This window comes from Lichenostomus cassidix, chromosome 1, assembly GCF_008360975.1.
Source record: "Lichenostomus cassidix isolate B80296 chromosome 1, HeHo_3.0, whole genome shotgun sequence".
Classification (NCBI taxonomy): Eukaryota; Metazoa; Chordata; class Aves; order Passeriformes; family Meliphagidae; genus Lichenostomus; species Lichenostomus cassidix.
In genome coordinates this window covers 113,352,475-113,378,765 of record NC_139479.1, presented here as the reverse complement: position 1 = coordinate 113,378,765, position 26,291 = coordinate 113,352,475, and the positions used below count along the sequence as shown (strand labels likewise).

The window sequence follows — 26,291 nt, the reverse complement described above, 5'->3', positions numbered from 1 at the left end:
AGGGGGAGTGAACAAATACTATATGAAAAGTTTATTTTTGCCTGCATTTATCCTCTAACTCTGTTAAGTAATTAAAACACTTTTTTGCAACTTTAAGCTTAGAGCCTGGTTGCCCTCTTTTTGTGCGTCCTCCTGGCAGTGTCCTATCTCAAACCCATGACACATGGACAGCACCAGGGGCTATTTCCCCTCCTCAGAAGGAAGGGCTGGGTATTTCAAATGAGGGAGATCAGCAGAGCTCCTCAGACAAGGTCCCAGCTCTCCCACAGCCCCAGAGAATCACAGCTCCTGCTGGGGATGCAAGGGAAGCAGAGCTGCCTCAGCAGCCCAACACGAAGTGGGGGCTACAGTGCTCCTCTGGGCCACATTTCCAACCCAGCTCTTCCTGTTATACACATTTCCTCACACCATGGCAGGAAACACCCTTAGAGGGGCAGGATGAGAGAGACATGGACGGCACTTGGAACTATTTGATCCACACCCTGAATGCTCTAAACGACCAGAAGAAGCCCAGCTACAAGCTCTGCCTCACAGATATTTAGCCTTGCCTGGCAAGCCCCTGAACTTGGAAGGCTCCTGTCCCAGGCCTGCAGAAACATAACTTCACCACAGAGATTAAATCTGTCACAGCAAAAAGACAAACCCAAGCCCTCTGGATTTTATCAAACACTAAACCCAACTCACTGGCTGTAGGATTGCAGTTTTAGCCAATGTCCAACCTTGTTTGGACCTTTGGTGTGTTTTACCTGGAAGCACCTCGGAAACAACATCCACAGTGTCCTTTGATCTGTGATCTGCCTTCTACTCAGGTTAGAAAAGCCTTTGTTCTTATGGGAGAAGTGGGTAAGAATGGTTGACAGCTCAAGGAAGGCTGTGCATGAACCAAGTAAACTCTAACACGATGCATAACAAAGTTACAGGGCAAGAAAACGAGAATTCCAGTCCTTCACAGTAAAAAGTAAGAGATGAGAGATCAGAGGGAGTAGACAAAGAAGGTCCACAAATGGAACAGTATAAATATATCAAACAGTTCCAATACAGTAGGAAAACAACAGTAGCAGCAGTTTCAAAACAACAAATAGTTATTATGCCCTGAAAGTACATTCAACACGTTGTGCCTGCCGCTGTTATCCCAAAAGCTTCACTACAGCTACAGCTCACTGTCAAACCTATCCATGGGGAAATCCCAGATACATAACACGCCACAGCTGGGTTCTCTTCTTTAATTTCAGATATCCAGACTATGAACAGTTACCAGCTTCTAACAATGCTTATTTGAAAACATTTTCTCCATTTACAGCACTTGCCTACTGACACAAAGCAGATGTCTGGGAAGCTGCAGATTCCTGCTCTTTGTAGGAGCACAAGACATGACTGCTACAATAACACACAGCTGGTCTCACCACACACACACACTATGCTTTTTACAGTGGTTGTTCAAAATTATGTCCCAAGTCACTTGTTCTCTTCTCCGCTAACTTGGTGAACAAAATTCTCAACACCTCAGGGTTTAATCTGCTGCCAATGGAAGGAATGGCAAGAGCTTCTTCAAGTTCAGTGCAGTGGGGATCCAGATCTGCACTTATTTTGGGGAAAGCTGAAGGCAAAGCATCAGTCAGAAATGCCTTCCCAGCCCTACCCACCATAGACAACAAAGAATCCTCTCAGTGTAACTGGTTTTACCTCTTTTCCCCACCATGTCAGTCAAATGTACAGTCAAGGTAAAAAAAACCCAAAACTTTTGGCATTAGATACATTTCTCTCGATGGCAGAACAATTTGGAGATCCTTTCTCTTAAAATAAAAAAATAAATAAATAGCAGTGACAGGTCAGAATTTGTGCAACACAGACCTTCTCTAGTACAAGTACATTCATATACACCGAAATCCTTCTCCATGGATATAGTGCAAAGCTGCTGGCAGCAGGAAACACCCAAACCTCGGGGCTCTTCAAAGCCATGGAGAGGCAACACACACAAACTACCCTGTGCCATCCTGTGGCATCCAGCTGGGAGGGCAGAACTGGGGGAAGAGGAATTTGGAGAGGCAGCAATAGTGGCAAAAGAGCAGCTTGAACTCCAGGGCACCTTGGGTTCTTCTCCCATCATCTCCAACACAGACAAAAGCCAGCATTGAATTGCTGCTTGTTCTCTTTACTTCCTGTCAAGGACAGCAGGGAGCTGTTCAGAACCAGCTCTACAGTGCCAAAACATGGCCTTTATTTCCCAAAATCTGACATAACCACAAGGAGAATTTGTGTATTGGTTTGTTTGTTGGTTTTGGGTTGGTTTTTTTTTTTAATTTTATTAGCAGTCTTGCTTCTTCAGCAAATGGAGAAAACAGATGAGAAGTTGTTGAAAATTTGCCCTTTAGAGATAAAGAATGATAATATCTGCAAAGTGCTATTTTAACAGAAATTAGCTGGCAAGGCATGAAAAAAAAACCAAAAACCCACAATTTATTAACTGTCTCAGTGTCTCACCTCCAAATTCTTCCTTGGTTTGTTGGGGTTTTTTTAATACACAGACAATATAAATTCAGGCCAGCAAAACCCTAGAAGTCACTGCCTGGCATTTTCATTCACAGTAAATGAATATAGAATACCAAGAAAGGTTAAGACCCTTCAGAGATGTGGGACAAAAAGTAGCTACAGAGCCTATGGTAGTCAAACTGGACAATTTTACCAAGGAATGACCAAGTTCCTGCTCCTTTGGAAGCCCTGGAACTTTCAACCCCAAGCTGCAGCTGTTGCCACTATTGTTTCACTGCCAATTATTTCAAGATGCACACAGGAAAGCTACAACACACCAAGAACACCTTTACCAACAGAAGAATTCTTAAGTAGCTGAAAAATGTCAACAATTTGCCTAAACAGGAAGTGCTGAGCTCTGCTTCAATGTTTTTGGAAGTGCAGACCTACAGTGAAGGTCTCAGAGAGCTTCAGGGAAGAAGCAGCCTTTGTTGTCAGTTTGGAGCAATCACTCCTTTAAAACTTTTAACTTTTTCCACACACAAAAGAGGTGTTTTAGGTACCTGAGCTGAGTTTAAGACAAGATGTAGCAGCTAAGCTCAGCTGCCTCAAAGGTACCAGGGCAGTTCATTTGCACTGGTGTGAGCTAATTGGACTTTTGGTCAAAAGGACGGAAAGCTGAAACAATTTCACCCTTTCCTCTGACCTCCTCTCCTTATCCCAACTTGGTGACAAGCCTGACAAAAGAATGCTTCTTTACAGAACAAGAATGCAGCTGTTGAAAACACACACACACACAAACATGAGACTGGGTCTGTTCCTGGGGCCTTTGTTCCACACCGTGACTCCTGTGCCCAGCGGGCTCTACGCAGAGCGCCAGGTCAGCCCGTTCTTGTCAGGCTCCAGGAAATTCTCAATCAAAGCCTCAATCAGCTTCTGCAGCTCTTCTTCCAGCATGCTTCTGTCACTGCAGAAAAGAATAGGGCCAGGTCAGAGGTCTGGGAAACACCCAAACATAAATATACAGCAAGACCTGATGGGAACAGACTTGTTCTGTTGTGTTTCCTACCCCTCAAGCTCTAGAGACTCTATGCTGCCTGCTTCAGCAAGCTGCCTTCCAACAGGGATTATCATGCAATCACAGAATGGTTTGGGTTGGAAGGGACCTTTAAAGATGGTGCCCAGAGCCCTCTAGTGGCCTATTTCTTCTTTAATTAAGTTAATTTTAATTACTACTGCAATGATCAGGTGGTGAGGCCCTGGCACAAGGTGCCCAGAGAAGCTGTGGCTGCCCCTGGATCCCTGGCAGTGTCCAAGGCCAGGCTGGACAGAGCTTGGAGCAGCCTGGGATAGTGGGAGGTGTCCCTGCCCATGGAATGGGTGAAACTGGATGAGGTTCCAACCCAAACCATTCCATGATTCCATAACAGAAGAGGTTTCTCTGGTGTAAACACAGCCTGGATTTCTCCCCCCCACCCCTTAAAACTGGAAGAAGCTCAATCCAGGTGAACAACCCCCAGTTCCTGTCCAGCAGCTCAGAGGAACACAGCAGATTCCCAAAGGCAATGGGAATCCACCTGGCTGCAAACACTCACCAGCAGCAGTACAACTGCAGAAGAGAAAGCAAAGGCTGGATGTGGCACTCAGAGCCCTGCTCTGGTTGACAAGGTGAGGGGTGGTCACAGGTTAGACTCTGTCATCTCAGAGAGCTTTCTGAACCTAAATTATTCTGTGCTTTTGTCACTTCATCACCTCTTAGCTCTAAGTCAATGGTGAACTGGGTTAGTCCAACAAGCCTAGAGCAGCAGATGCTGCCCATTGCATTCGTGTCCCTGCTGTGGGCAGCAGGAGGGCTGGGGACACTGACCTGAGGCCGGGCAGGGCACACATCTCGGCGTAGTACTTGATCTTGGGCTCGGTGCCGCTGGTGCGCAGCGTGGCCACACAGCCGTTCTGGAAGCTGAACGTGATCATCTGGCTGTTCTTGCTCACCGGCAGCACCTGCAACACAGCAGCCGCTCCCTCACTCCTGCTGCAGCAGCACCAGGCTCCAGGAGTCAGTAGAGCTCACTGCTAGATCAGAAGAACCAGCATTTCCCATCCAGGCAGTTCTCTCCCCAGTGAGTGATGCTGAACACTGGTGGAATATTCTGCCCCCTCAGCAGGCACAGTGCACCTGCCTGTTCCTGGTGTATTTCCCTTCCAGTTTCTGCAGGCCCTCCTCTGCACAAACACTTGGGAACTCACCGACTTCTTGTTCAGCTGGCTGCTGTCATAGCCAGTGGTGATGTCCCGGACATGTAAGATGTTGTAGGTCCCACAGCACTGGGGGTAAGACTGAGGGCCGTCGAAGTTCCGCAGTCTCTCAAATATCCTTTTGATAGTGGGAGGATCATAGCACAGGAAATAGGAAGTCTTGGCTATGTGATATCCATACCTACAAGCACATTCATGTTTTCAGTTATAAGACTCAGAAGGTTTTGGCACATTTGGTGTCTAAAATTCCTCAGCACAAGGCTTAGTTCTGACATAAACGTGATCCTTGTTTTATTGCTGGGATTGTGTCTGTAGCAGTCAGACAGAGACTGTTCTTTCCACCTCTGTTACAGATCCCTTCTGCCAGTGGGAAGCCATTCCCCCTGTCCTGTTCCTCCATCCCTTGTCCCAAATCCCTCTCCAGCTCTCCTGGAGCCCTTTAGGTACAGTGGTATCCACACTAGTGATGGGATGTAATCCATCATACTTAAAAAAAAAAACCAAAAACCCACAAACCAAACAACTTACAGTGAGAAAACATCTGAGGGACACATTAAAAACACTTTTTAGATTATTCCCAGGTCTAAAATAGTGGAGTAGAACATTGTAAAGGAAACCACCACTCACGTTTCATAAATGTCAATGAGTTTCTGTGCCAGGCTCAGGTTCTGGCCCTGCAGGTAAGTTGCCATTTCAGCAATGACCACAGCTGCACTCACCCCATCCTTATCCAGCACTGATGTGCCACACATGAAGCCTAGGAAGAAAAAAAGATTGTGGAAAGATAACCTGACAGATTATTACCCTGATTTACTTGACTGAAGTTTTAACCTTTGATCCTGTAAAAGAAAATTGGCCAGTACATGGAAGCTGCTTTATTGCTGCATATGCAGGAGAAATCCAATTAACTTGGGGGTTTATAGGGTTGGAAAGACAAGCACAATATCAGAACCAGCAAGTCACATATAATTTATTATTATGAGAGTTGGCAAGTCAATTTGATGAGAGCAACATACCAAAGCTATCAATGACTAGGACAAAAATAAAGTACTTTCTGTGTTTTATTTAATAACCAAGATGAGTCCTTCCTATTCACATCACCCCCTCAGTTCACAACAGTTTGAAAGGATATTAGCACTCATACCAATAGACTCCTCAAATGCAAAGAGAACTTCTTTTCCATTATCAAGGAGATTTTTTACTCTGGTTCCAATCCATTTAAAACCAGGGAGAGTTTCCTAAAACAGGTAAAAAAATAAGAGTGCTTAAAATCCACATTTTCAATTTAATTTCAATTCAAAGAAAAAAGTATTGCCACTGTTCCCTTCACTTCAGTCTAAAAAAAAAAATATAATGATGTATTCTGAATTTTAGGGTCAATGGGTAAGATTGGCACAGAGTCAAAACATTAAAGATTAAGGATGTTTTTCTGATTTTCTTGAAGTGATTTCCTTAAATTTAAATCTAATTAATTGACAAGCAGAATAGGAACAGTAAAGAAGCATCAGAGAAGTCATATCTTCAGTTTGGATGATGAGTCCAAGGCAAAGAGCCACTGGATAGCATTTTCTTAGCAGTTACTCATCTAGGACATGAGTTTCAAACCAAGGAATAAGTGTGTCAGAGACTGGAGCTCCGAGATCACATCAGATCATCTCTGGTGCTTATCAAACGAGACAAACTTATTCAGGAGGAAAAGCTACAGAAACATAAAAGCAACACTTTCAGGCGCTGGGAGGGGAAAGCACTGTTTTGGTTTTGGAGTGTTTTTTTAATATAAATAATGCAAAAGCAGTCAAAAGCTTAGTAACAGTTTTTCTTGGAGAGAAGGAAGTTAAAAAAAAAAAGAGGAAGGACTTTTAGAGGAGGACAAGAGGTTCTGTAGAATCCCAGCTTCTCTTTTTCTTTCAGTCAAATATGTCCTTTTCCAATTCAAAAAACAAAACAAAATCAGTACTTAGTGAGATAACCAAATCCACTGCAAGGAACTGATATTCACCCTGATGAAGCTTATCTGACCAGTCACTCAAAATTGCTTTCAGAGTTGCTTTCAATTTTAAATTCCTCATCGTTCGGCAAAATATTTATTCCTACTGCACATGGATTTAATTAAGACATGGATAAATGAGGCCTGGCATTTTGTGTGTTTATGCTATGATTTAGGGCACTTGCCTCCCTTCTGGCTAACATCCCACAGAAATCAGGTTTAATTTGGATGCAGGAACTGAAATCCCTGTCAGTCTGTGGGGGGCACCCTCAGTTTCTTTTTCAGCAAGTTCTTAAAGCTGCCCTAAAGATCTGAACACAGGAGTTCCTCTGCCTGCCACAGCCTGAAGCAAAACCAAATTTAAAACCCGCTGGCACCTGAAGGGACATTGTGTAACCTCCAAGCGCTCATTACAAAGCCATCAACACTTTTGCAGTGAACACAGCAGGCTGCACAGACCTCCTCCTCACACAGGAGAATTTCTCTCTGGGAAGATAACCATGGCAAAGGTATTTCTGTTACTGGAATTCAGGTGTTAATTTGTGTCCCTCTTACCAGCTTTGCCCAAGCTGATCTCACAGTCTGAGAACACTGAGGAGGATTGAAATCAGGCTTGCCTGGGTGAAAGAACATTCTCTGCTCCCTGGAATCCATCAAAACTGCCAGCCAAAAGCCTGGGAGTCACCTGTCTACTTCTCATTCCATGAGGTCACCAGTAGGGCTCAGACAGAACGTGGCACTCATTTTACTCTGCCCACACAACAACACTTAACCCACACTCACCTCAAAGTGAAATCCCTCCTTAAGTGCAATTGCCCTCAAAATCTTGGAGGAGACCGTGGTTGCCAGCATGTAAACATTGCTCACATCAGCCTCTTGGGAGCAGTTCTGCTTCCAGCGGGAGAACATCCACCAGCCAAACAGGGCTGCCAGCTCGTTGCCAGTGAATACCTTCCAGCAGCCACTGTGGGGAGGAGAGGTGATGGAAGGGCTCTCCTGGCTTTCCAGGAGCACCCACCCAGGGGGAGAGGATTTCTGCAGTCACTGGAACACCAGGGATGCGAGCACAGCACTGACAAGCTGCTCTAGACAAAGCCACCGCACTGACAGGACTCCACACTTGTCACACCTTGAGGATTTACAAGCCCAGAGCATTCTGCCAGCAAGAAAAGACACCCACAGGGTGTTTCACTGGCAGCTCTAGCACAGCTCAGGCCTTGGATTACCCAGAGCAGCAGAGCAGTCTAGAACTGATCCATACAGAGCACTCTATGCAATCTGTAAATTGCAGACAGGCATTGCCTGCACAGCTTTTACTTACACAACCATCAGAGTGAGGCCCTGTTAGCAGGAGAAAAATAATTTCTATTCAATATGAACAGGGGAAAACAAAATATTAGAATTTAAAAAAAAACCACAAAAAATCCATCCCACCAAAAAAGCCCATGACAGCTGCCAAGGAAGGTTTGCCTGATATAAATGAAAAACCAGTAAACAAGATTTTACTGTCTTTGGTAACCATTCAGTTTTCAGCTGAGCTTTATTTGGCCCTTTACAATCACACCAGTAAGTATTTAATCTACTCTTTGCTGAGTTAACTGACTTTAAATGCATTTGGAGCTATACCCAAAGATAAATCTAGGAGGAAAAATATCCAAATAACCAAGAAAAAGAGTGGATTGAAGGCCTGTGCCTGCCAGCCATTTGGGGACACTGACTTTCACTACCTTTTCTGCAGAAGGACACAAAAAAGGGTTCCATCACTTACTTTTTCTGCTGTTCTGCCACTGCCAGTCTGTCTGCATCTGGATCAGTGGCCACTACTACTTTTGCATTTTCCTTCTCTGCAAGTCTCAGTGACAACTCCTGGTGGGAGAAGGAGAGAGCAAAACATAAAAGTAACATAAGAGCAAATAAACCCACAGCCTTCCTACTTACATCTAACACACAGTGAGAGAAAACTCCCCAATGGATTGCCCACTGTATTAATACAGCTGAGAGCAGCTTCTCCCTGTTCTCTTCCTCAGTTTTTTTTTTTCCCACAGAAATCTAATGAAGTAGAAACAAAAATACCAGCACAGATTCTCCTTCTTCAGGATTTGGGCATTTGACAGTAGAGAAGTCTGGATCTGGATCTTTCTGCTCCGGTACTGGAATGGGAGGCTGAAAACCAAAGGCCTTGAAAGCCAGCTGTACATAGTTGTGCCCAACTCCATGGAAAGAGGTGTGAACAAACTTCAAATTGGTTTGCACATTCAGCTCCCTGAGAAGGAGAGCAGAACTTCAGTAAGATTTCAGTTATTCAACAAGACTGTTTTCATGAGGGAAAGCAAAATAAACTGCAATTCCTCTGGGTACCATTCTGCTGATCTCTGCATTAATTTCAAAGGAATGAGTGAAAGTGCTTGTTTGGACTTTGACTACAAATTGCTGGGTTAAAGCTGCTTCTCCTGGAAAATGAAATATTTACCGTCTGCTGAAACTGATCAAAGTCTCCCAAAAATAAACTGCTGATTTCTACATCAATCTCAAGCTCTTCCACAACTTAATGTTTTCTGGCTCTGCTCCATGGCATTCACCCTCCTCCTTTTATTCTCATCTTCTGCCCCACCTAACCTTTAGACTGAATCTTCTCACCTCTGTTTTATGTATGTGCACCTGCCTTTTACTCTGAATTTCTGCATTTTATTCAGAACTCTTGCAGCATACTGTGACCAGCACAGGTCTTTCTCGTGAGAACATTTTGCTGTGCTTTATAAACAAAAAGTTTGAATGTTTTTGCAAACAGGGTCTTAAGACTTGGGCAGTTCAGGCCTGGCCAATTAGGCCTAGGGGGAGGTTTTTGACTGACCAATCTGGGTGACCTGTGAGAAGTCTATATATATGGAAATCAAAATAATAAACGCTCTCTTTTCTTGCCTGAGAACCTGGGTTTCTACTTCTCTGCTAGCAGCTCAACAGCGACAGCATACTTATTTGCATTAAATGATTTCCACTGGGGAGCTTCACTATAGCTTAATTCCCAAAAGCAGCTGCTTTATTCTCAACCAAATGATTTAATCCTAAGGATGGTGACCCTTGAATCTAATGACACAGAACACAGTGACTGTCTGCAGTCAGTTTTACCACATTCAGCACAGAGCTTATAAACATAACTTAGATATATTTTGCTTTATACAATACCTATGATAACAGATCTTTGTCAGATCCTCCATGTAGCTGTCACAGATTTTCTTCAGAGGATCCTGTCTGAGGGGACTGGTGTCTACCAGATTTTCATTCCAAGAGCCATTCCATGGTTCAACACACTCTTCTATACATTTTATAATTTCTTTATCGTGAGGAGAAGTGATCTGAGCTCCATTTTCCCAATAAACCTGGTATAAGTTGAAGAAAAACAAGACAGTTTATTTACAAAGATTTATTTAAAAGTTTATTTACTTGATAAATTTACTTGATAAATTCTTTCAGCTATAGGATTCCACCTACTTTCTGCTTAATTCATACAGAGAAGTCAGCATCTGACTGGCTTGATTCTCAAGACATTTGGAATCCTTCAACATGAAACTCTGAGTTCATGATTGCAGTTGTGTGATAAATGGAGCTTACAGAGCAACACAACCCATTTTCACAAGATCTGGTATTTAATGACTACAGCTGAAATATCAGAATGTGAGAAACCAAAACCAGGCACTTATATCTGGGAGTGTCGTGCAAACTGTAACAGCAGAAAAATATCACCCTCTCCAAGGCTGGCATTCCTTTTGAAAAGGAAGCACGACTTGTTTCTGAACCCAAAGCAAGACAGATAAGCAGCATGCCAAGGTCCGTGTTTTTCCACAGCTGAACAACTGTAATCTCTCAGCTGGAAACACTATCTAGAGTGGAAACACCATATCAAACCTGAACTATAAGAAAGTCTTTGTTAAAGAATTACTTAGAGGCCAGTTTTCCCACAGTCTGTTGCCAATAGCAGGGCTGAGCTCACAGTGCAGACTTTCTGCTCAGATAATCTGCCTCTGTTTCCTCATCAGTGTCCTCTGGGTTTGTCACCTTCAGTTAAAATTGTCCAAAACTTTCATAAGCTGCTGAAATGCACACAGGAAGTTGGGAAAGATGCAACAGCTCTTGGGAAAGACTAGGAAATAAATTGGTATCCTGACAAACTAGGAAACAATCAATATCCTGGAAAACATAAACTAAGAAACAAACCAATACCCTGACAAATATAAACTGCTGAGTATCAGGAGACACAGACATGAAATTGCTTCTTGGCAAGTGAGGCACCTGGAACACAGCTGTGGCTTCTTTCCTTACTGATTGCTCAGCTAAGCAGGAGCAAAGGCTGGTGAAGAACTTTACAACTTGTTCCAGGGAAGACAAGAGCAGTTCAATCACCCCTAAGAGTTCTCTCTCTGCACAGTAGGAATGGCTTTCCTCACATTCCCATCACTCACTGACCTGCCACAGAGCTTCTAGAATGCTCAGCTCAGTTGAAGTTGAGAGTTTAGTTCAGGTTCTTATAAAGTGAGGAAGGAAATACTCAGTTAAAACATTGCATTTGCTATTGTGCATGGTTTTATCACCCCAAGCTTTCAAAGTGAAGCCACACCAGAAAACCAGGGAACACCACACTCCTACTGAGTTTTATTAATCCACTCTTAAATCATTCCCACCCTCAGCACAGTCACCTACTGTGTGCATTAATTCACCTCAGTTCTGGCTTAGTTTTAAACTGATTTTTAAGCCTAAGAAGTGAACACGCAAATTGCCGCAGCATTTCCTCAGCTGCTGGTTAGACACTATGGAATGTCACAATAGATTTAGGCTCAAGATACACTAACTGTGTGGTCTTATGTTCTCATCACAGAAGAGTGTGTCAGATTATAAAAGCATGAATTACTTTAAATAATTTAACCTTCTAATGGATGCACACAGAAAAAGCTTTTTCATTGTGAGGGTGGGTGAGGCTCCTGGATCCCTGGAAGTGTCCAAGGCCAAGCTGGACAGGGCTTGGAGGAACCTGGGATAGTGGAAGGTGTCCCTGCCAATGGCAGGAGGTGGACTGGATGAGTTTTAAGGTCTTTTCCAACCCAAAGCACTCTGTGGTCCCACGACAGGCCAAGTGCACCCAGGGAATGCTGGAGAGCAGCTGGAAAGGCAGTGACACGCTGTGAGCGTGAGGCTTTACCTTGTAGCCATTGTCCTCCTTGCGGTTGTGGGACGCTGTGATCATCACCCCAGCCACAGCTCCGAGCTGCTGCACGGCGTAGGGCTGCAAAGGAACCCAGAGACAGCCCTTAGCACAGGGTTCTGCCACAAAACATCAGATTGGCAGGGCAGTTCTGCCATAGCATCCTACAGAAGGGGATTTTAACACCACACCAGGTGACCTGAAAACTGCAGGCATGAACACTCTGCACTGTCTCCTGCAGCAGTAGCAGAAAGTTGGTTCTAATTCTCCATAAAAACATTCTTTGTATCAGTTACAAAAATGCAATCATTAACTGGTCAGCTAAAGCAAGTCTATGCTCAGATTACAGGAGCACTTAGAAACAAGCTGAAACAGAACAAAGGAATTCATAAAAAGGCTTGTTGAAAAACAAATTACAGGTACTCCAGGCATTTCACTCCTCCCCTCAAACCAAGATCCACAGAACACACAGCACACTAGAAGAGCTTATGGAATACACACAGGAATTCAAAACCCTGCAAGGCAAAGCTGCTGTGACTAGAAGAGTCTATATTTGACATATTAAAAGCAGAGGCACTGAGGAGTTCAGCAACATCCTTGTTACAGCCTCCTTGAAGAGCCAAGCATACCAAGCAGCCTCTTTTTCTGCTGAATAACAGAATTTAAGAAAATTGCTAGTTCTCATTTTTAGTAAATTCAAACACTCCCTTAACTGTGTGGTTCAACAATACAGACGAGAAGGTGACTCACCACAAAGGGGGTAGGGACATAGGTGGAGAAGAAGTACACAGGGACATCTTTTGCCAGCAGGACTGCTGCAGTGAGCTTTGCAAGCCTAGCAACAGGGAAAAGAAAATATTCAGTCACTCCAACTCCCCAGGGCAGCCCAACAACCATATGGGACTCCTGTCACCTTCAGGCATTTGTTTCTCAAAGCCCTCTGCTGCTTTTTGGCTCATGCTAAGAGTGGTACCCTACAAACTGCACAGTCAGGGTAAGAATTTTCAGGCTGTAGAATCTGAGACAGCACTTTCAGCTGCTGCCTGGACAGTCCAAGGCACTTCAGTCCCTCACCCCAGCCAAGCAGTGATGTCCCACACAGAGATACAGAACTTGCTGGCTGAACACTCCTCCTTTGCTCAAGGACAGAACCAACTTCCCACAAAGTCTGAAGTACCAGATGTGTGCAACAACAGGTTTGGAAAAGGATTTGGTATTCCACACAAAGCTTGTTTGCCAGCCCTGCTCAGCAGCTTCACACAATGTCCAGGAAGCAGATCTATTCTGAAATACACTTCTGCAAAGCAGCACACCCTTAGAAACAGGAACAGTGCCCATGGCCCTAAATCTTGCTTTTATAATACACTTGCCCTTTCAAGCAACAGGGAAGTTCACACTCTTCCAGGTAACTGATATGAAACTTCTTTTGCACTCAGGTACTCACAGCTCAGGAGGTAATGGGAAGTCTCAGAGTCAAAGCAGATGAGAGATAAAATAGTGTAAGCTCACTTTGCTGCCTTGTTCTTACAGACAAGTCTTAATACTGACTTCCTTCTCTCCCATCACCAGCAGTCTGAGTTCCACTGACTCAGAATTTCACTATAGCACCTGTTAAATGTCACCTGAAACCACCTGGAAGAGTTTGAGAGCTCAGCTTGCAGCTGAAGCTACTAAAATTCTGCTTGGTTTACACTAACAACTACAGGACACAGCTGGGTGATCTGCCACCCCCCTGGAGCTGAGGCAAGGACAGGAGCTCAGCTGCCCACACAGTGCTGGAAAAGCATGCTGCTCCCACTGGAAACACTCTTTTGGTGTTTGATTTTAGCACTGCTGCAAGGCTGCATTATCCCAAGGGGACAAGAAAAACATGGAGTTGAGAACTGAGGTGCTTCTTGGACATGTGAAACAGCTGTGTGACCATCAAGCCTGAATTCCAAGCTTTGTGTGGCTGAAAAGGAACACCATTCTTACACTTCCCCAGTTTTTGACTGTGCCTAACCCACAGAGCTGGGTGTGCCAAGAGCCTTGCAAACACAGTGTCACAGGGAGTTTAACCCCTCATGCCAAGGCCTGGGGGATGATGAGCTACACATCCCAAGGCCCAGCAGAGAGGCATTCAGGGGAAAGCAGAAACTCCTGCAACAGTCACTGCTTTGTGCTCTGTTACACCATGGACTTCTTCATCCCTAAAACATCAATATCACAAATTTTTAAAAAGAAAGAACTGTGTTATTTACAACAATAACTACAGTAATTAACTTCCCATTACCTAAATACTAATTAGCTATTGGGCTGGCTTTCTTGCAAGGCATGCCTTTTCCACTTGTGTTTTGCTCCTCAAATGACAAAGGATTAAGATCCCTTAGAGAATTCAGGAAGCAGTTTTCTCCCCCTTCCTTGCAAATAGCACACTTTGCCATTGCTGGAAGTCTACATTTTAAGCATTTCAGATAAAATCCCCTCAAAGTGAAAATACACTGGGTTACAGCAAGCTGCAGGCAGAATTCTTCTCCCCCAAGCAAGCTTAAATCAGGTGTGAAATACCAGAGAATATCATTGTTAAAAGTGGTAATACCAGTGTTAAAAGTGCATTCATACTTAGGAATTTCCAGCTGGATGTTCATATTCTGAATTTACCTCCACATTCAAATTTGTCTCCAGGCATATCAAGCCTCATGTTCTCAGGCATTTAATCTGTAAATTCTCTGGTGGAGTAACCAGCCTTACACTCCACGTTTGCTGGCAAACTGGTACCACAAAGGATTTAGGCCCAGCCCCTCTTCATTGCTATTTAAATGGACTAAGGGAGAGGAAAGTGTGCCCAGTTCAAAAAGAAAGAAAAAACGCTGATAGGACAGAATGCATTTAAAGCCACAATTTCATTTCTAGTCTTGCAAATGTAGTTAATACTCATACTTCTTACTGCTGCAGTTGCTGGTGACCTGACCTCGTGTGTCATATCCAACAACAAAGCCTCTCTGCTTAAAGTCTGAAAAGTTCCTCTCAAGATACTTGTAGATCCCCTGGGGAAAAAAAAGAAAAAAAAAGGAGGGAAAAGAGAATTAGCTGCAGTGTAGCACACACAAAGATTAAAGGTGATCTTTCACAAAGGATGGATAATGTCAGTAGGCAAAATACAGCTCAAACACATGAATAATGCTATTCACAAAAGCAGCAGTGTTTTTTCCTCAGTGTTCACTGAAAGAAAGCAAAAGAGGTGTAGGGAATAAAAGTGAGTGGGACAGCAATAAACCCTCAAGAAGCAAACATCCATTTTCAATTCATACTGTGCTTTCATTTAGTTAAATCATCTTAAAGACTGAAGCAAAAAAAAAAAAAATCTGTATTTTGGAAGTCCATCCACTCAGACAATATAAGATGTGCCAGCCTAGTCTTTATCTCTCAGCCCACAGTACAAGTCAGACATTTTCAACATTCTTTCCAAAGTGTTAGTCCTGAATTTGCCTTAAAATCAGGGAATGGCTTGGGTGGGAAGATCATCTTTTGCTGCAGTTTCACCTCCCCTGCAGCCTTCCCATCCATTCACTTCCCAGTCAGAGTCTTTCCAGAGCTCCATCACGGAAACAGCCCACGATGGATCAGCAGTTTTAGATAAAAAGATGGAAACACTATTGTCAATGGAAGTTTCCAGAGGCTGCAGCTCTCCACAACCACACGACACAGCACAGTGAACTTAACACAGCCGCACTGATCCCATAAATTTCACATCTCAAAGAGGTACAAGTTGCCTCTTGATGGGAGTTGGGGTGTTTTGTACCAGAATTAAACAGATTTTTTTTCTCCCCCACCAGTATTTAGTACAATTCTTTGGGATGTTTTTATCTGGATCTGACTGGGTATCTGGAAAGCCAGCCTAACTCCTACCCTGAAACTCAGCTGAGATCCATTTTTTTACTGGCTTTGGCCCTTTAGAATCACAGAGTTGTTAAGGTCAGAAAAGGTCAGAAAAGGTCACTGAGATCAAGTCTAAGCAGGCTTGTGCTCACTCACAGGGTGTGCTCCAAAGCATGACCCAGAGGATACTGGCACCTTTTTGGAGAATTCTCTCAGCTGCAGACATTGAGGGATTTACAGAGACAGAGAGGGACAGAAAAATCTTTAAAATAAATATAACCCTTTGAATAGTGGCAGGTCTGGAAGCCATGCTGTGGCAGGAGCACCCGCTAAATTCACCTTCATGCCAAACCCAAAACACACAAAATGTTCACCCTGCCCTGACAGTGTGCCAAGAACTTTCATTCACAGCTGCAAAGAGAGAAGAGAGAGAGGAATGGGAAAATCCCATTCAAATTTGACTTGAACAGATTTCTTATAACAGACTCCTGGTTTAGGCTAATATTCTCTATGAAGAAAAACAGCAATGTCTTTACTTGCTGATGTGGAACAGTTTGCTAAAAATTAATCCCTTGAGCTTAGCGACAGACCTCTGAAGTTAACTCAGTCCTACTGGACTTGCTTGCTATCCAAACACCTTCATGGAAGCTGCAGGATATTCTGGACCTTCCTGGATCTGGCTTTTCATAATATCAACATAATTAAATCAAATGAAGATCAAATGAAGGACACAGCACACATATGACTACACCACAGGTAATTTTAATTGAAGGAAGTGTTAATTACACTCAAGGCTGCTATGTGACTGGATATTTATTAGTGTCCCAGGTAAGGACAAATCCAGAGAGCCAGGGCTGTCTGTGCTCAGAGCAGGTCCAGCAGAACTGTCCCTGTCCTCAGCTTGTGGAACAAGAGTGCTCAAAGCAAGCTCAAATCTGCTGCAGTTTACTTCAGAAACAAGTTCTAATCCACTTCCCACAGGCTGCTTTTCCCAGCTTGATACACGGCTTTAATAAACAACTAAAAATAGCAGCTCTGCAGAGGGAGCAGACAACACATCCCCAGTTTGTTTCTCTGAAAAACCAGCAATGCCCATGAAACTGAGCCTGCCAACACATTCCCTGCCAAGCACGAGGGAAGTTGTCCCTCTCTCCCAGGAATGTGGCTGAGCCAGCAGACCCACGCTCAGCCACGCTCCGCCAGCCTGGAGCACAAAGGGAGCACTGGCAGCTCCAAACCCAACAGCAGGGAAACGACTCCTGGAAACCTCCTCTGCTGCAAAGAAAAGGGGACTTGGTCAAAGCAACTCAGCTGCTGTTAACCATTCCACCACTGGCAGCAAAATACTGACTTTTAAACCCTGTTCTTAGCCTCCTCAGTCTGCTCCCAGTGCATCCACAGAGTCCTCCTGGAGCTGTTCATGTCAATACAGCATTTCTGCCACATCCAGGTCAGGAAGGGCAGAATTAAAGGAAGCATCATTCTAAGATGTGTCCAGTTTACAGGTCAGACACTTAAAGCTTTCTGTTCAACCCAAGAAGATCCTGAAGAGAAAAATGGTCAGAGAGAAGGTTGGGTTTCAAACCAACACTTCAACACTAAACCTGTATAAACCATACTGGAATTTGGCTTTCCCCTAATTGTTGTCCTCCAGTTGTACAAAAAGCTCAGCAGACTCCCAGCTGTTCCAAGTTTTAAGCACATCCCTCCATCCTAGGCCAACAGAAAGCATTCTTTCGGTCACATCTCCTGAGGGAGGTCAGAGCATCATCCTGCAGAGAGCAACCAGCTAAAAAGTATGAAATGAGAGGTTTTACCAACCCTTTGTAAACCATGTAACAAAACACCTTTGATCATGTCTGAAGCTCCATTTAAAAAAAAGTACCTGTCAAAGTAGGTAAAATTTGGTAGCTCTGTCATAACATTTTATTGATTTTTCCAAGGACACAGGTTCCAAATATATCAGCTCATTCTATTTTTAACAGTCAAGGCTAACAGTAGATAAACAGATAAACTAAGTATATTTAATATACTCAGTCCATGTGGTAAGGAAATACAGAACACCCATTTTTTGACTCATGCTATTTTTTTTCCAAAGGATTCAATACTCCTCCTTCCTTGCCCACTACCTTCACTCTGGTGAGAGAAAGCTGTGTTTTTCAAATTAAGAATCCAACTGCTTTTTGCATAATAAAGTGTGTTCATGAACAGGTACTTAAATCTGAACAACAGTTTATCAGGACTACAACCCTAGATAATACTCAGATTCAAACTCTTCTTTTACATGCTCAAAGGGAAGATGATATCAGATTGATTTCAAATGTATCTGAATTAATTTTTAAGAACTTTCATTATGAAGAGCAGTTATGTAATCCACTTGTTCTTGGGGAAAAATTGATAGAGAAACACCTCTGCTGAAAAGCACCCTGGTACTGCACAATAAGTAATTTAAGGATAAATCAACTATCCCAAAATACTCTACTCCAAACTTCACAGACCTGGTCCTCAAAAAGATCAGATCAGTCTTCTCCTAGCAAATAATTCCAGGATGGTATCAGTAACCCAAATACACAAATATTGAACCATAGATGAATCAGGAATCACCAACACCTCTGATCCAATACTTAACATGAGATTTGCAGTTTGAGAGGTTTAAATTCGTATCTCCAATTCCTTTCTTGTCTACTTCAAAAAGTGCCCAGTGCTACAGGAACACCAAGCCACTTAACCACCAATCACAGCCAGTGATACTGGAAAGGTTCCCCAAAAGCTAAACAATTTCCAATACAGATCCTCACAGCCAGCTGACATTTGCTTTTTCATCTTACTTCATTTACTTAGAAAATCCTGCTAATTTTTGTTTAGTTATTCACGCTTGTGCTGAAAATGAAAGGCTTGTTTAGTTGGAGCTTTGCTTTTTTGGTTTGGTTTTTTTGTTGAGTTGGTTTTGACTAATATACAAGTTTTTATGGCAGCTAATAATTTCCAGCTCCAGGGCTGTGTAACACACTGGCTAAATTCCAGCCCAGTTAAACCTCTCCAAGCTCCTTCATTTCCTCTGAGCACCAAACTTTTCACGCTTCCACCCTGCTGCCGTGCCCCAGCTCTGGGATTTCAGCAGGACGCTGCTCCCACCCACTCCCCGTGGGGCAGAGCCTCTCCCCACCTGTGGTCAGCTCACCTGAGTGGACTGGATGACCGTGAGGTCGTTGATGTAGCAGAAGCCAGCTCCCATGGCCGAGCGCAGCCCGGCCGTGCCGAAGGTCAGCCGGCAGCACAGGCGATCCCGCAGCTCCTTGTGCTTCCCGTTCTGCAGCAAGCTCTCAATCTGCTCCTTGGTTTTCTGGTTCTGCAAAACACCAAGGCCTTCGCTTAGTGCTTGAAATCAGGAGCTGAACTGTGCATGCTCAGTGGTTTTAAGTAATTCCCGGGGCAAATCCCTCCTATCCTATAAAACACCTGTGCACCAGCCTTCACCAGAACTCACTTCTATCACATTCTTCCCACATCATCCTTATCACCAAAAGATTCAAGAGCTCTTGCTGCCACTGATATGCTGATGTGTTTGTCTGGTCATTAAGACACCTTCCAGCTATTCCAAGTGTGGAGCACAGACTTTAGAATAAGTTTTTCCAAGGCAGACAACACAATTCTTGATCTGTGCTGCTGGAAGACAGACAAAAATCCAAACTTCAAAGCAGCATTTCCTTCCTCCCCACCCACAAGAAACAGGCACAGCAAAATCATGGAAATCCCAGGATGGTTTGGGGTGGAAGGGACACTGGGGATCATCCCATTCCACCTCTGCCATGGGCAGGGACACCTTGCAGAGGACCAGGCTGCTGCAAGCCTCCTCCAGCAGTGGGCAGGGTGTTTTGCAGCAGGCTGGATTCTGATCCACAGTGATCCCTCTGTTCATTCAGTGTTTTCCTTAATCTGTGCCACCATTGCAGCTAAGAACTTGCAAGTGCACAAACTGCACATTGCACATCACCACTATTTGTTCCCCACAATTATCCAGCTAATGCTGAATTAATTTGGCCACCAAGAAACTCAGCCTGTCTGCTGACATCTAATTTGGACAAGGCACCTCCCAGACCCTACAGCTGGAAGAAACCAATGACTCCAGAGGTGTAAACCACTCTGGTGGCACAAGTGCTTCTCCAAAGTGGTGTTGCTTCAAGCAGGGTCCCAAGGAAGGGTTAAAAAAGGCAAATGGAATCTGCAGGCAGGGGTGAAGCACCCCTGACATTTAAAATAGAGGTCAGCCAGCTCCAGCAGCACTGGGAAATATGCTCCACACAGACAGGGGGAGGCTCTTCAGAGGGCTGGAAAAATGCTGGGAAAAGCACAAAGACATGAGCTGTGCACATTCTCTGGGAGAAAAAATAATCAATAAAATGCATTGAAAAACCTGAAATTATTTCTGCAGCTTGGTAACAGACCCTGAGCACTAGACATGTTAATTTAAAATAAATTTTATTTCTGTGTGCTCTAAAATAAAAGGCAAGCCACTATTTTCCAGGCTCCTGGATGGCTTGGCAACCAAAGCAAGACATTGCTCACTAAACAGATAAACACAGGCCTAAAAAGAAACCAAAACAATGGAGCACAACAAATATCAAACTGCAAAAGTGAAAGTTTTTCTTTCAGCTGTTCATGGGCAGCCAACCAGAAAACAAATGACTGATGTGAAAAGAATCCAAGGCAAGAGTATTGAAAACCTCATTTCACACTACCATAGTGCATGGGTTTGGTTTAAAATAAGGTTATTAAATCACACAGCATCCTTGATAGCTTTTTAGGACACACTGCATTGCCTCCCTGCAAAAATAGAATAGAAATTGCACATTCCACAGTTTATGGAGCTTCGCAAAACTCAAGCAAGACTGAAGCAATAGCACAGATACTTATTTTACAAACAGATTAACAAGCACTTCTGACTGAAGCTACTTAATTCATTTCTTAAGGAATAAAAATGAGTTGGCCAAAATAGCACGCAAATAACATTTTCATTTGCTCAGGTCACACTCAGTTAAGCTGAAGTTGCAGGAAAGAAAAAAGGAGGAGAAAAAAGTTAAGTAAAAATCTCCAAGCTTTCCACAGATGACCTGAAACCCCTGGGCAAGCAGGAAGAGGGAATTCTACAGGAGTGGGTATAAATTCAGAAGTGCCAATGATCTGTCTCACACTCTGGGCTCTAATGCTGTTCAACGTATGGCTGACCTCCAGACAGCCCTTATCCCAGCCTGGCACATCCTTCCTGCTTTCCAGCTTTCCCTTATCCCAGCCTGGCACATCCTGCCTGCTTTTCCTGCATTCCAGCTTGTCCTTTCCCTCCAAGCTGGAGCTTCACACCCCATGGCCCAGCTCAGCTTCTTGCAACACACAGCCTGGCTCTGAGCACCATCTGCCACCCTGCCCTGGGAATTCCAGAACAGCTTTCACTGCTCACACTTAACCCCATTGCAAATCCTGGGGGAAAAAAACCACCAAAAAACCAGGGGTTTTTCTGGCATGCTTGGCAGTTGTATTAATTGATCTCATATCTGAAAGTCCCGCAGGGGCTTTAGGCATGGTTCATTTTTCCAAGTGCAAAAAAGAAAAGTTCCTTAGAGACTTTAGACTACAGTGTTTGAAAGATTTTTTTAATAGCATTAAAAAAAAAAAAAACCCCTGACATCGAGCTGCCTAAAGCTGCCTGCCTTCAGCAGAAATAAACCAGGCTGCTTGATACAAAAATAGTCAGTCCTTTAAAAAAGCAATGCTTTAAGACATCCCTGCATCCCAATGGCTCTAACAAAGCAATTCAAATTCCCATGAGAGGAGAGCTCAGAGATTGTAGTGCTTCATCTGAAGTCAAGCAGTACATGGATGATGATGACATGAAAGCAGCACTTATTTCAATGCCCAAATGTGCCAAATCTCTGCATGCTGGCCAGCCAGCCTTCCTGGGGTCCTGGAATGGTCTGGGTGGGCAGGGAACTTAAGGCTGAGCAGGGAATATCCCAGCACAAGCAGCACCAACTCTTCCCAAACAGGGAAGAGAGACTCTTCAAAGCCCCACACTGCCACTGGTTTTCCAAGGATTGCTTACTGGTGGACAATGCCTCACATTTGGTTATGGAATATCCACTGACTCCTAACTATTATTATTATTTGACAAATGTTTGCTGGATGTAAATATTTATTACTACCTTTCCTCTAACTTTCTTAATAACACCAGAAGCTTCCAACCAAAAAAATCCCATCACTTTTCTTATATTTTCACTTTGCCAAAACAACAAAAAAACCCAAAAAAAACCCCACACCTTCAAACCATACCATCAGCACCAAAATTTCTATAGAAAATTCCATGCATTTGTTTATCTGATCACCCTCCTGAAACACTAGGAATACTTCAACTATACATTCCAATGACTTAGTCCCAACTTAGCATTCATCTATAAAGGCCAGTGGAAGCCACAATCAAGAGGCAACAGCCACCATCTCCCCAGCTCCTGCTGGGAAAAGGGTGCTGCCCAGGGCCAGCAGCACAAGGAGGGGGCAGATAAGGTGACAGTGGCCCTGGGAGAGGCTCCTGCTGCCTGAACACACACTGCTGGGGCACAAAAGGGACAGGGGAGCACAGCAGGGGCTCTGGCTGGTGCTTGGGCCAGGGATGGGTCAGCTGGTACTGCCACAGGGAGTCCCTGCTCCTCCAGCACAGCCCACCCCACCCTCACTGCATGTCCCTGCTCCTCCAGCACAGCCAACCCTCATCAGACATCCCTGCAATGTCCCTGCTGCTCCAGCACAGCCCACCCTCACTGCATGTCCCTGCTGCTCCAATCCCCTGGCCTGGATTGTCCCTGAGGAGCAGCTCTGCCCTCACCTAATTCCCAACCCTGCAGCACCCACCAACACCCTGTGAGAGCCCTCAGGCACCTTAACCTGCCATTTCAAGATGTAAATTTGTGAGGCATCCCTAATTTTTCAGTAGCTTTGAGGCTCGCCATGGATCCATGGGAAGTGGGGAGGAAGCAGAGCCCAGGCAATGCCTTCCCATCCCATTTGAAGCAGACTGTCCCCAGTTCATCCCAACAGTGCTCCCATTCTCAGAGGGCATTACTGCCAAGCTGGGAGGAGAGAGAATGAGGCTGTCAGAACCTTCCCTTCAGTACTTCACATTCCCTGTCACAAAGAAATGGAAATCAGGAACATTTGGGACAGAGACAGACAGGCTGCTGCGTGGGTGAGGGACTGAACATTGTTCTGCACTCACATAAACACCAGAAAAAAAAAAAGTTCTGCAATTTTTCCTCCAAAATTATTACACACAAATATTTATAAGAAGTCACTGCCAGAATCAGAACTCCGGGGTCACAACCTGCAGGTAACTCTGCAACACATTTCAGAAAGGCTTGAAGTTTTATTAAACGAATTTTTAAAAAAAGATTCTCTGCCAAATTTTCAGTTTTCCAAGTACTGTGGAGTTGCCTGCTGAGGTAGAATCACACTTTTTTGAGGCTCACCAGGATTCAACATTTGGAACAAATGAAGAATTAAAGACAAGGGCATTAACCTAGTCTTTCTTACAGTTCTTTCACACCCAATCATGTTAATCATGTATACTTACCACCAGAGTTAGGTTTCAAAGCTGTCAAAATAACTGGTAATTTACTACTCTCACAGGAATCTTTTTTTTGTTTTGCACACTCTTTGCATGTGTGACTGGAAGAAGGGGAGAAAAATCTCAAGTTGGCTTGAGTTTGAATGAATTTTCTGTGGCCTTCATTTTCCCTTGTTATTCATAAAAATTCACTTAAAAGTCATAATAAGCAAAAAATATTGCAAGTCACATGCAAGTTAATTGTCTCAAACTATCAAGTCCATTTCCTCTTGAGAAGCATCTCAAAAGCCACAAAATTTAGAAGAACACCAAGGGACACTTCAAAAGCACCCCAAAACCAGCCAAACCACCTTATCAGCAAGGAAGAACTATCCATGCTCCAGCTGAGACAATGATACTGAGTCCATGAATTAGTAAAATCAAATGAGTGCAGTGAATGGGGCCTGCACAAACAGCTCCTGGATAATTAATTCCAGCTTTCCCCCCCATGTGAAGTTCTACCAGTGCCTTTAAGAGCCAAAGGTTCTCCCAGGTACCCCCAGCCAGGAGCAATGTGTGTACAAAGCTGCTCTGATCAGCTTGTCACACAAACCAGACTCCTTGGAGAGACTCGAGGCAGATGTGGAAATGCAATAGGAAAATTAGGAAGTGGAATGAAAGGGAATTAAAGAGAGAAAGTGGAGAACAATGACTAATTGTTCACATACTTTCCCAAAGAGGAGCAAACAAAGGGCAGTGCCTTGTGCCTCCAAGACCAAAGACCAAAGGCTCAAAGGCTTTGTGCCTCCAAGGCTCAAAGACCAAAGCTGCAGCTAAGCAGAGATGATAGGAAGGGAAGGAATGCCAGGAGCACTGACGAGGATGCAGGATGCTGGGGAGAAGGGGAGGAAAGCAGGATGCTCATCCCACAGCCAGGTTTCCTCCACCCTCCCGGGGTTTGAGGCAAGGTGAGCATGAACACCCAAACCACAAAGGACAGCGAGCACAACTCTGGTAATTAATTACAGCAAGCAGTTTTCAATTAAGTTAGAGCACAAAAGCCTCCCACAGCTGGGAATGGAGTGCATAGATTTTTCCTTGATCAGAGGCAATAAAAATCCCTGCAGCTCAGAAAGCTGGGGGTGGGAAGGGGGGTTAAATTTGATAAGCAGCAAAGGCCCCATTTCCTCAGTTTGTGGTGAAATACAAGTGGACCATTGGACAAGGGCATAACCCCTGCTCATGCCATATTTCCTGGTTTTGCCTTGCCTTCCCCTCCCACAGCACCTTCACCTGGTTTGTTAACACCTCCCCTGAATGACCCCTGGCCCCAGCAAGCAGTCCTCAGTCCTCAGCTTCCTCCAGGTGACTTTGAGTTGTCAAATTGCCCAGGAGCTCCAAGTTCAAGCAGCTTTATAGGAAAGGTTATGTTTGTCACCTAGGGAAGCAAGGGCAAACAGGTACACTCACCCTGACCCTGCAGTTTGTATTTTACTGGTTAAGTATGGCCCTGGGAGGAGCTCTAGAAATGGGGATATTTCCCTATTGCCAGTTTTAATCTGAATATTTTTCCTGCAGTGGAAGTTCTCTGACTTTATACATTTCTAGGAAAGACAAAACAACCTGTTTAAAAAAAAAGGCCTTTCAATAAGCCAACAAGAAGTTATCAAAAAGAAATATTTACTGGAGTTCAACCTGAGTTATCACATGAGTTATCAGGAATGCCATTTCCTTTCTCCACTCCTTCCCTCCCCCTTACCACTATTCCCGGATATTTTCACAGCAGCAGCTCTGAGTGCAGAATGTGCAGATGGCACCTGTTAATTTCTGCAAAGCTGGGAGGAGAGACCATATTTCCAAGCAGGAGAAAGCTCCTCTAAGAGCCATCAGGTGGCATTTGCTTGCAGCCCTCCTGCTTTGATCCTGACAGGATGAAATTAAAAAGGAAACAGTACCAACACGCTGGCGGTCCTAATTAATAAAAATAAAGGCAAAAGAAGTTCAGGAGATAAAAGCCTAAAAAATGAAGGAAAGCCTAAACCAGAAGCCTAAACCACCGGTGTACTGGCAATTCACCCTCCCCCATCATCAAGGTATTTTTTTAAAGCACAGGCCATGATGGTTGGACAAACCAGCTGCAAAAAAACCTCTAAAAACCCGAAGTAACCCTTTCAACAACAGGATAAGCAAAATATCCCCCCAATACCACACTGTTATCACACCTTTGGGTGGCTTAATCCGAATTAATTAAGCCTACAGTGCTCTTGACACCGTGGTGAGCTGAAAAAAGGGGAATGCTGGAGCCCGGCTGTTTCTTCCCCGGGGAAGGGTTAAATTCAGGCAGAGCAGGAAAACACCCATGCTGCATTTTAATGAGCCACTGCTCCATCCTGTGCTAAGGAGGGGCAGGTGCGATGCTCCATGTGCAGGGTGGCATCATCCCCATCCCCGCACGGGTGAGGATTCCTCGGGAACATCACCCGGAGGACCTGCGGGATCCAGGGTCTGCTTTCCCACCGGCAGGGAGGGAGCAGGGAGGGGACGGAGGTGTCGCACCCATGTCACCCCACGGCCCCAGAGGGGTCGGGGGGAATTGCCGGCGCTCGCCCACCTTGTCCCAGCTCAGCCACTGCCACACCGCCTTGTCCAGCTGCGCGTCGCCAGTGCTGCGGGCCACCAGCACGTTGGAGTTCACGTCCCCGGCGGCTCCGCAGTCGCCCATGGTCGCGGGGAGGAGGAAGAGGATGAACACGGAGAAAGTGCCGCTTCTTCACTTCGCCGCGGCACCGCGCATCGCCCAGAGGGACGAGAAGAAGCGGAGAAGGGCCGGGGCGCCTGGGGGATCCCCGCGGGGCCGGCTTTTATATCCGCCCGGCGCTGCCAGCGGCGATTAACGGGGAGCGACCGCCCCCGCCGCCGCCACCTCCTCCAGCCCG

General features: G+C 44.6%; 1 protein-coding gene across 1 annotated transcript; it reads right to left on the bottom strand.

The window, feature by feature from the left end:
• Positions 1-8: 8 nt before the first annotated feature.
• Positions 9-26,291, bottom strand: PGM2L1 (phosphoglucomutase 2 like 1). Its single transcript, XM_085077543.1, has 14 exons — positions 25,967-26,291; positions 18,946-19,113; positions 14,826-14,932; positions 12,657-12,741; positions 11,904-11,987; positions 9,896-10,089; positions 8,786-8,975; positions 8,481-8,578; positions 7,496-7,676; positions 5,870-5,963; positions 5,353-5,482; positions 4,717-4,906; positions 4,337-4,470; positions 9-3,436 (listed from the first exon to the last, which is right to left on the bottom strand). The coding sequence occupies exons 1-14, from the start codon at positions 26,075-26,077 to the stop codon at positions 3,334-3,336; spliced, it is 1,869 nt and encodes a 622-aa protein (XP_084933669.1). The 5' UTR covers positions 26,078-26,291; the 3' UTR covers positions 9-3,333.

Excerpts from the sequence above, each read along its gene's own strand:
- PGM2L1 (XM_085077543.1), bottom strand. The coding sequence starts at position 26,077 with ATGGGCGACTGCGGAGCCGCCGGGGACGTGAACTCCAACGTGCTGGTG. Across the intron at positions 19,114-25,966 it reads AGTGGCTGAGCTGGGACAAG|AACCAGAAAACCAAGGAGCA; the intron begins GTGGGCGAGCGC and ends GGTGTTTTGCAG. Across the intron at positions 12,742-14,825 it reads AGCAACTGCAGCAGTAAGAA|GCTTGCAAAGCTCACTGCAG; the intron begins GTATGAGTATTA and ends CCCTGTTGCTAG.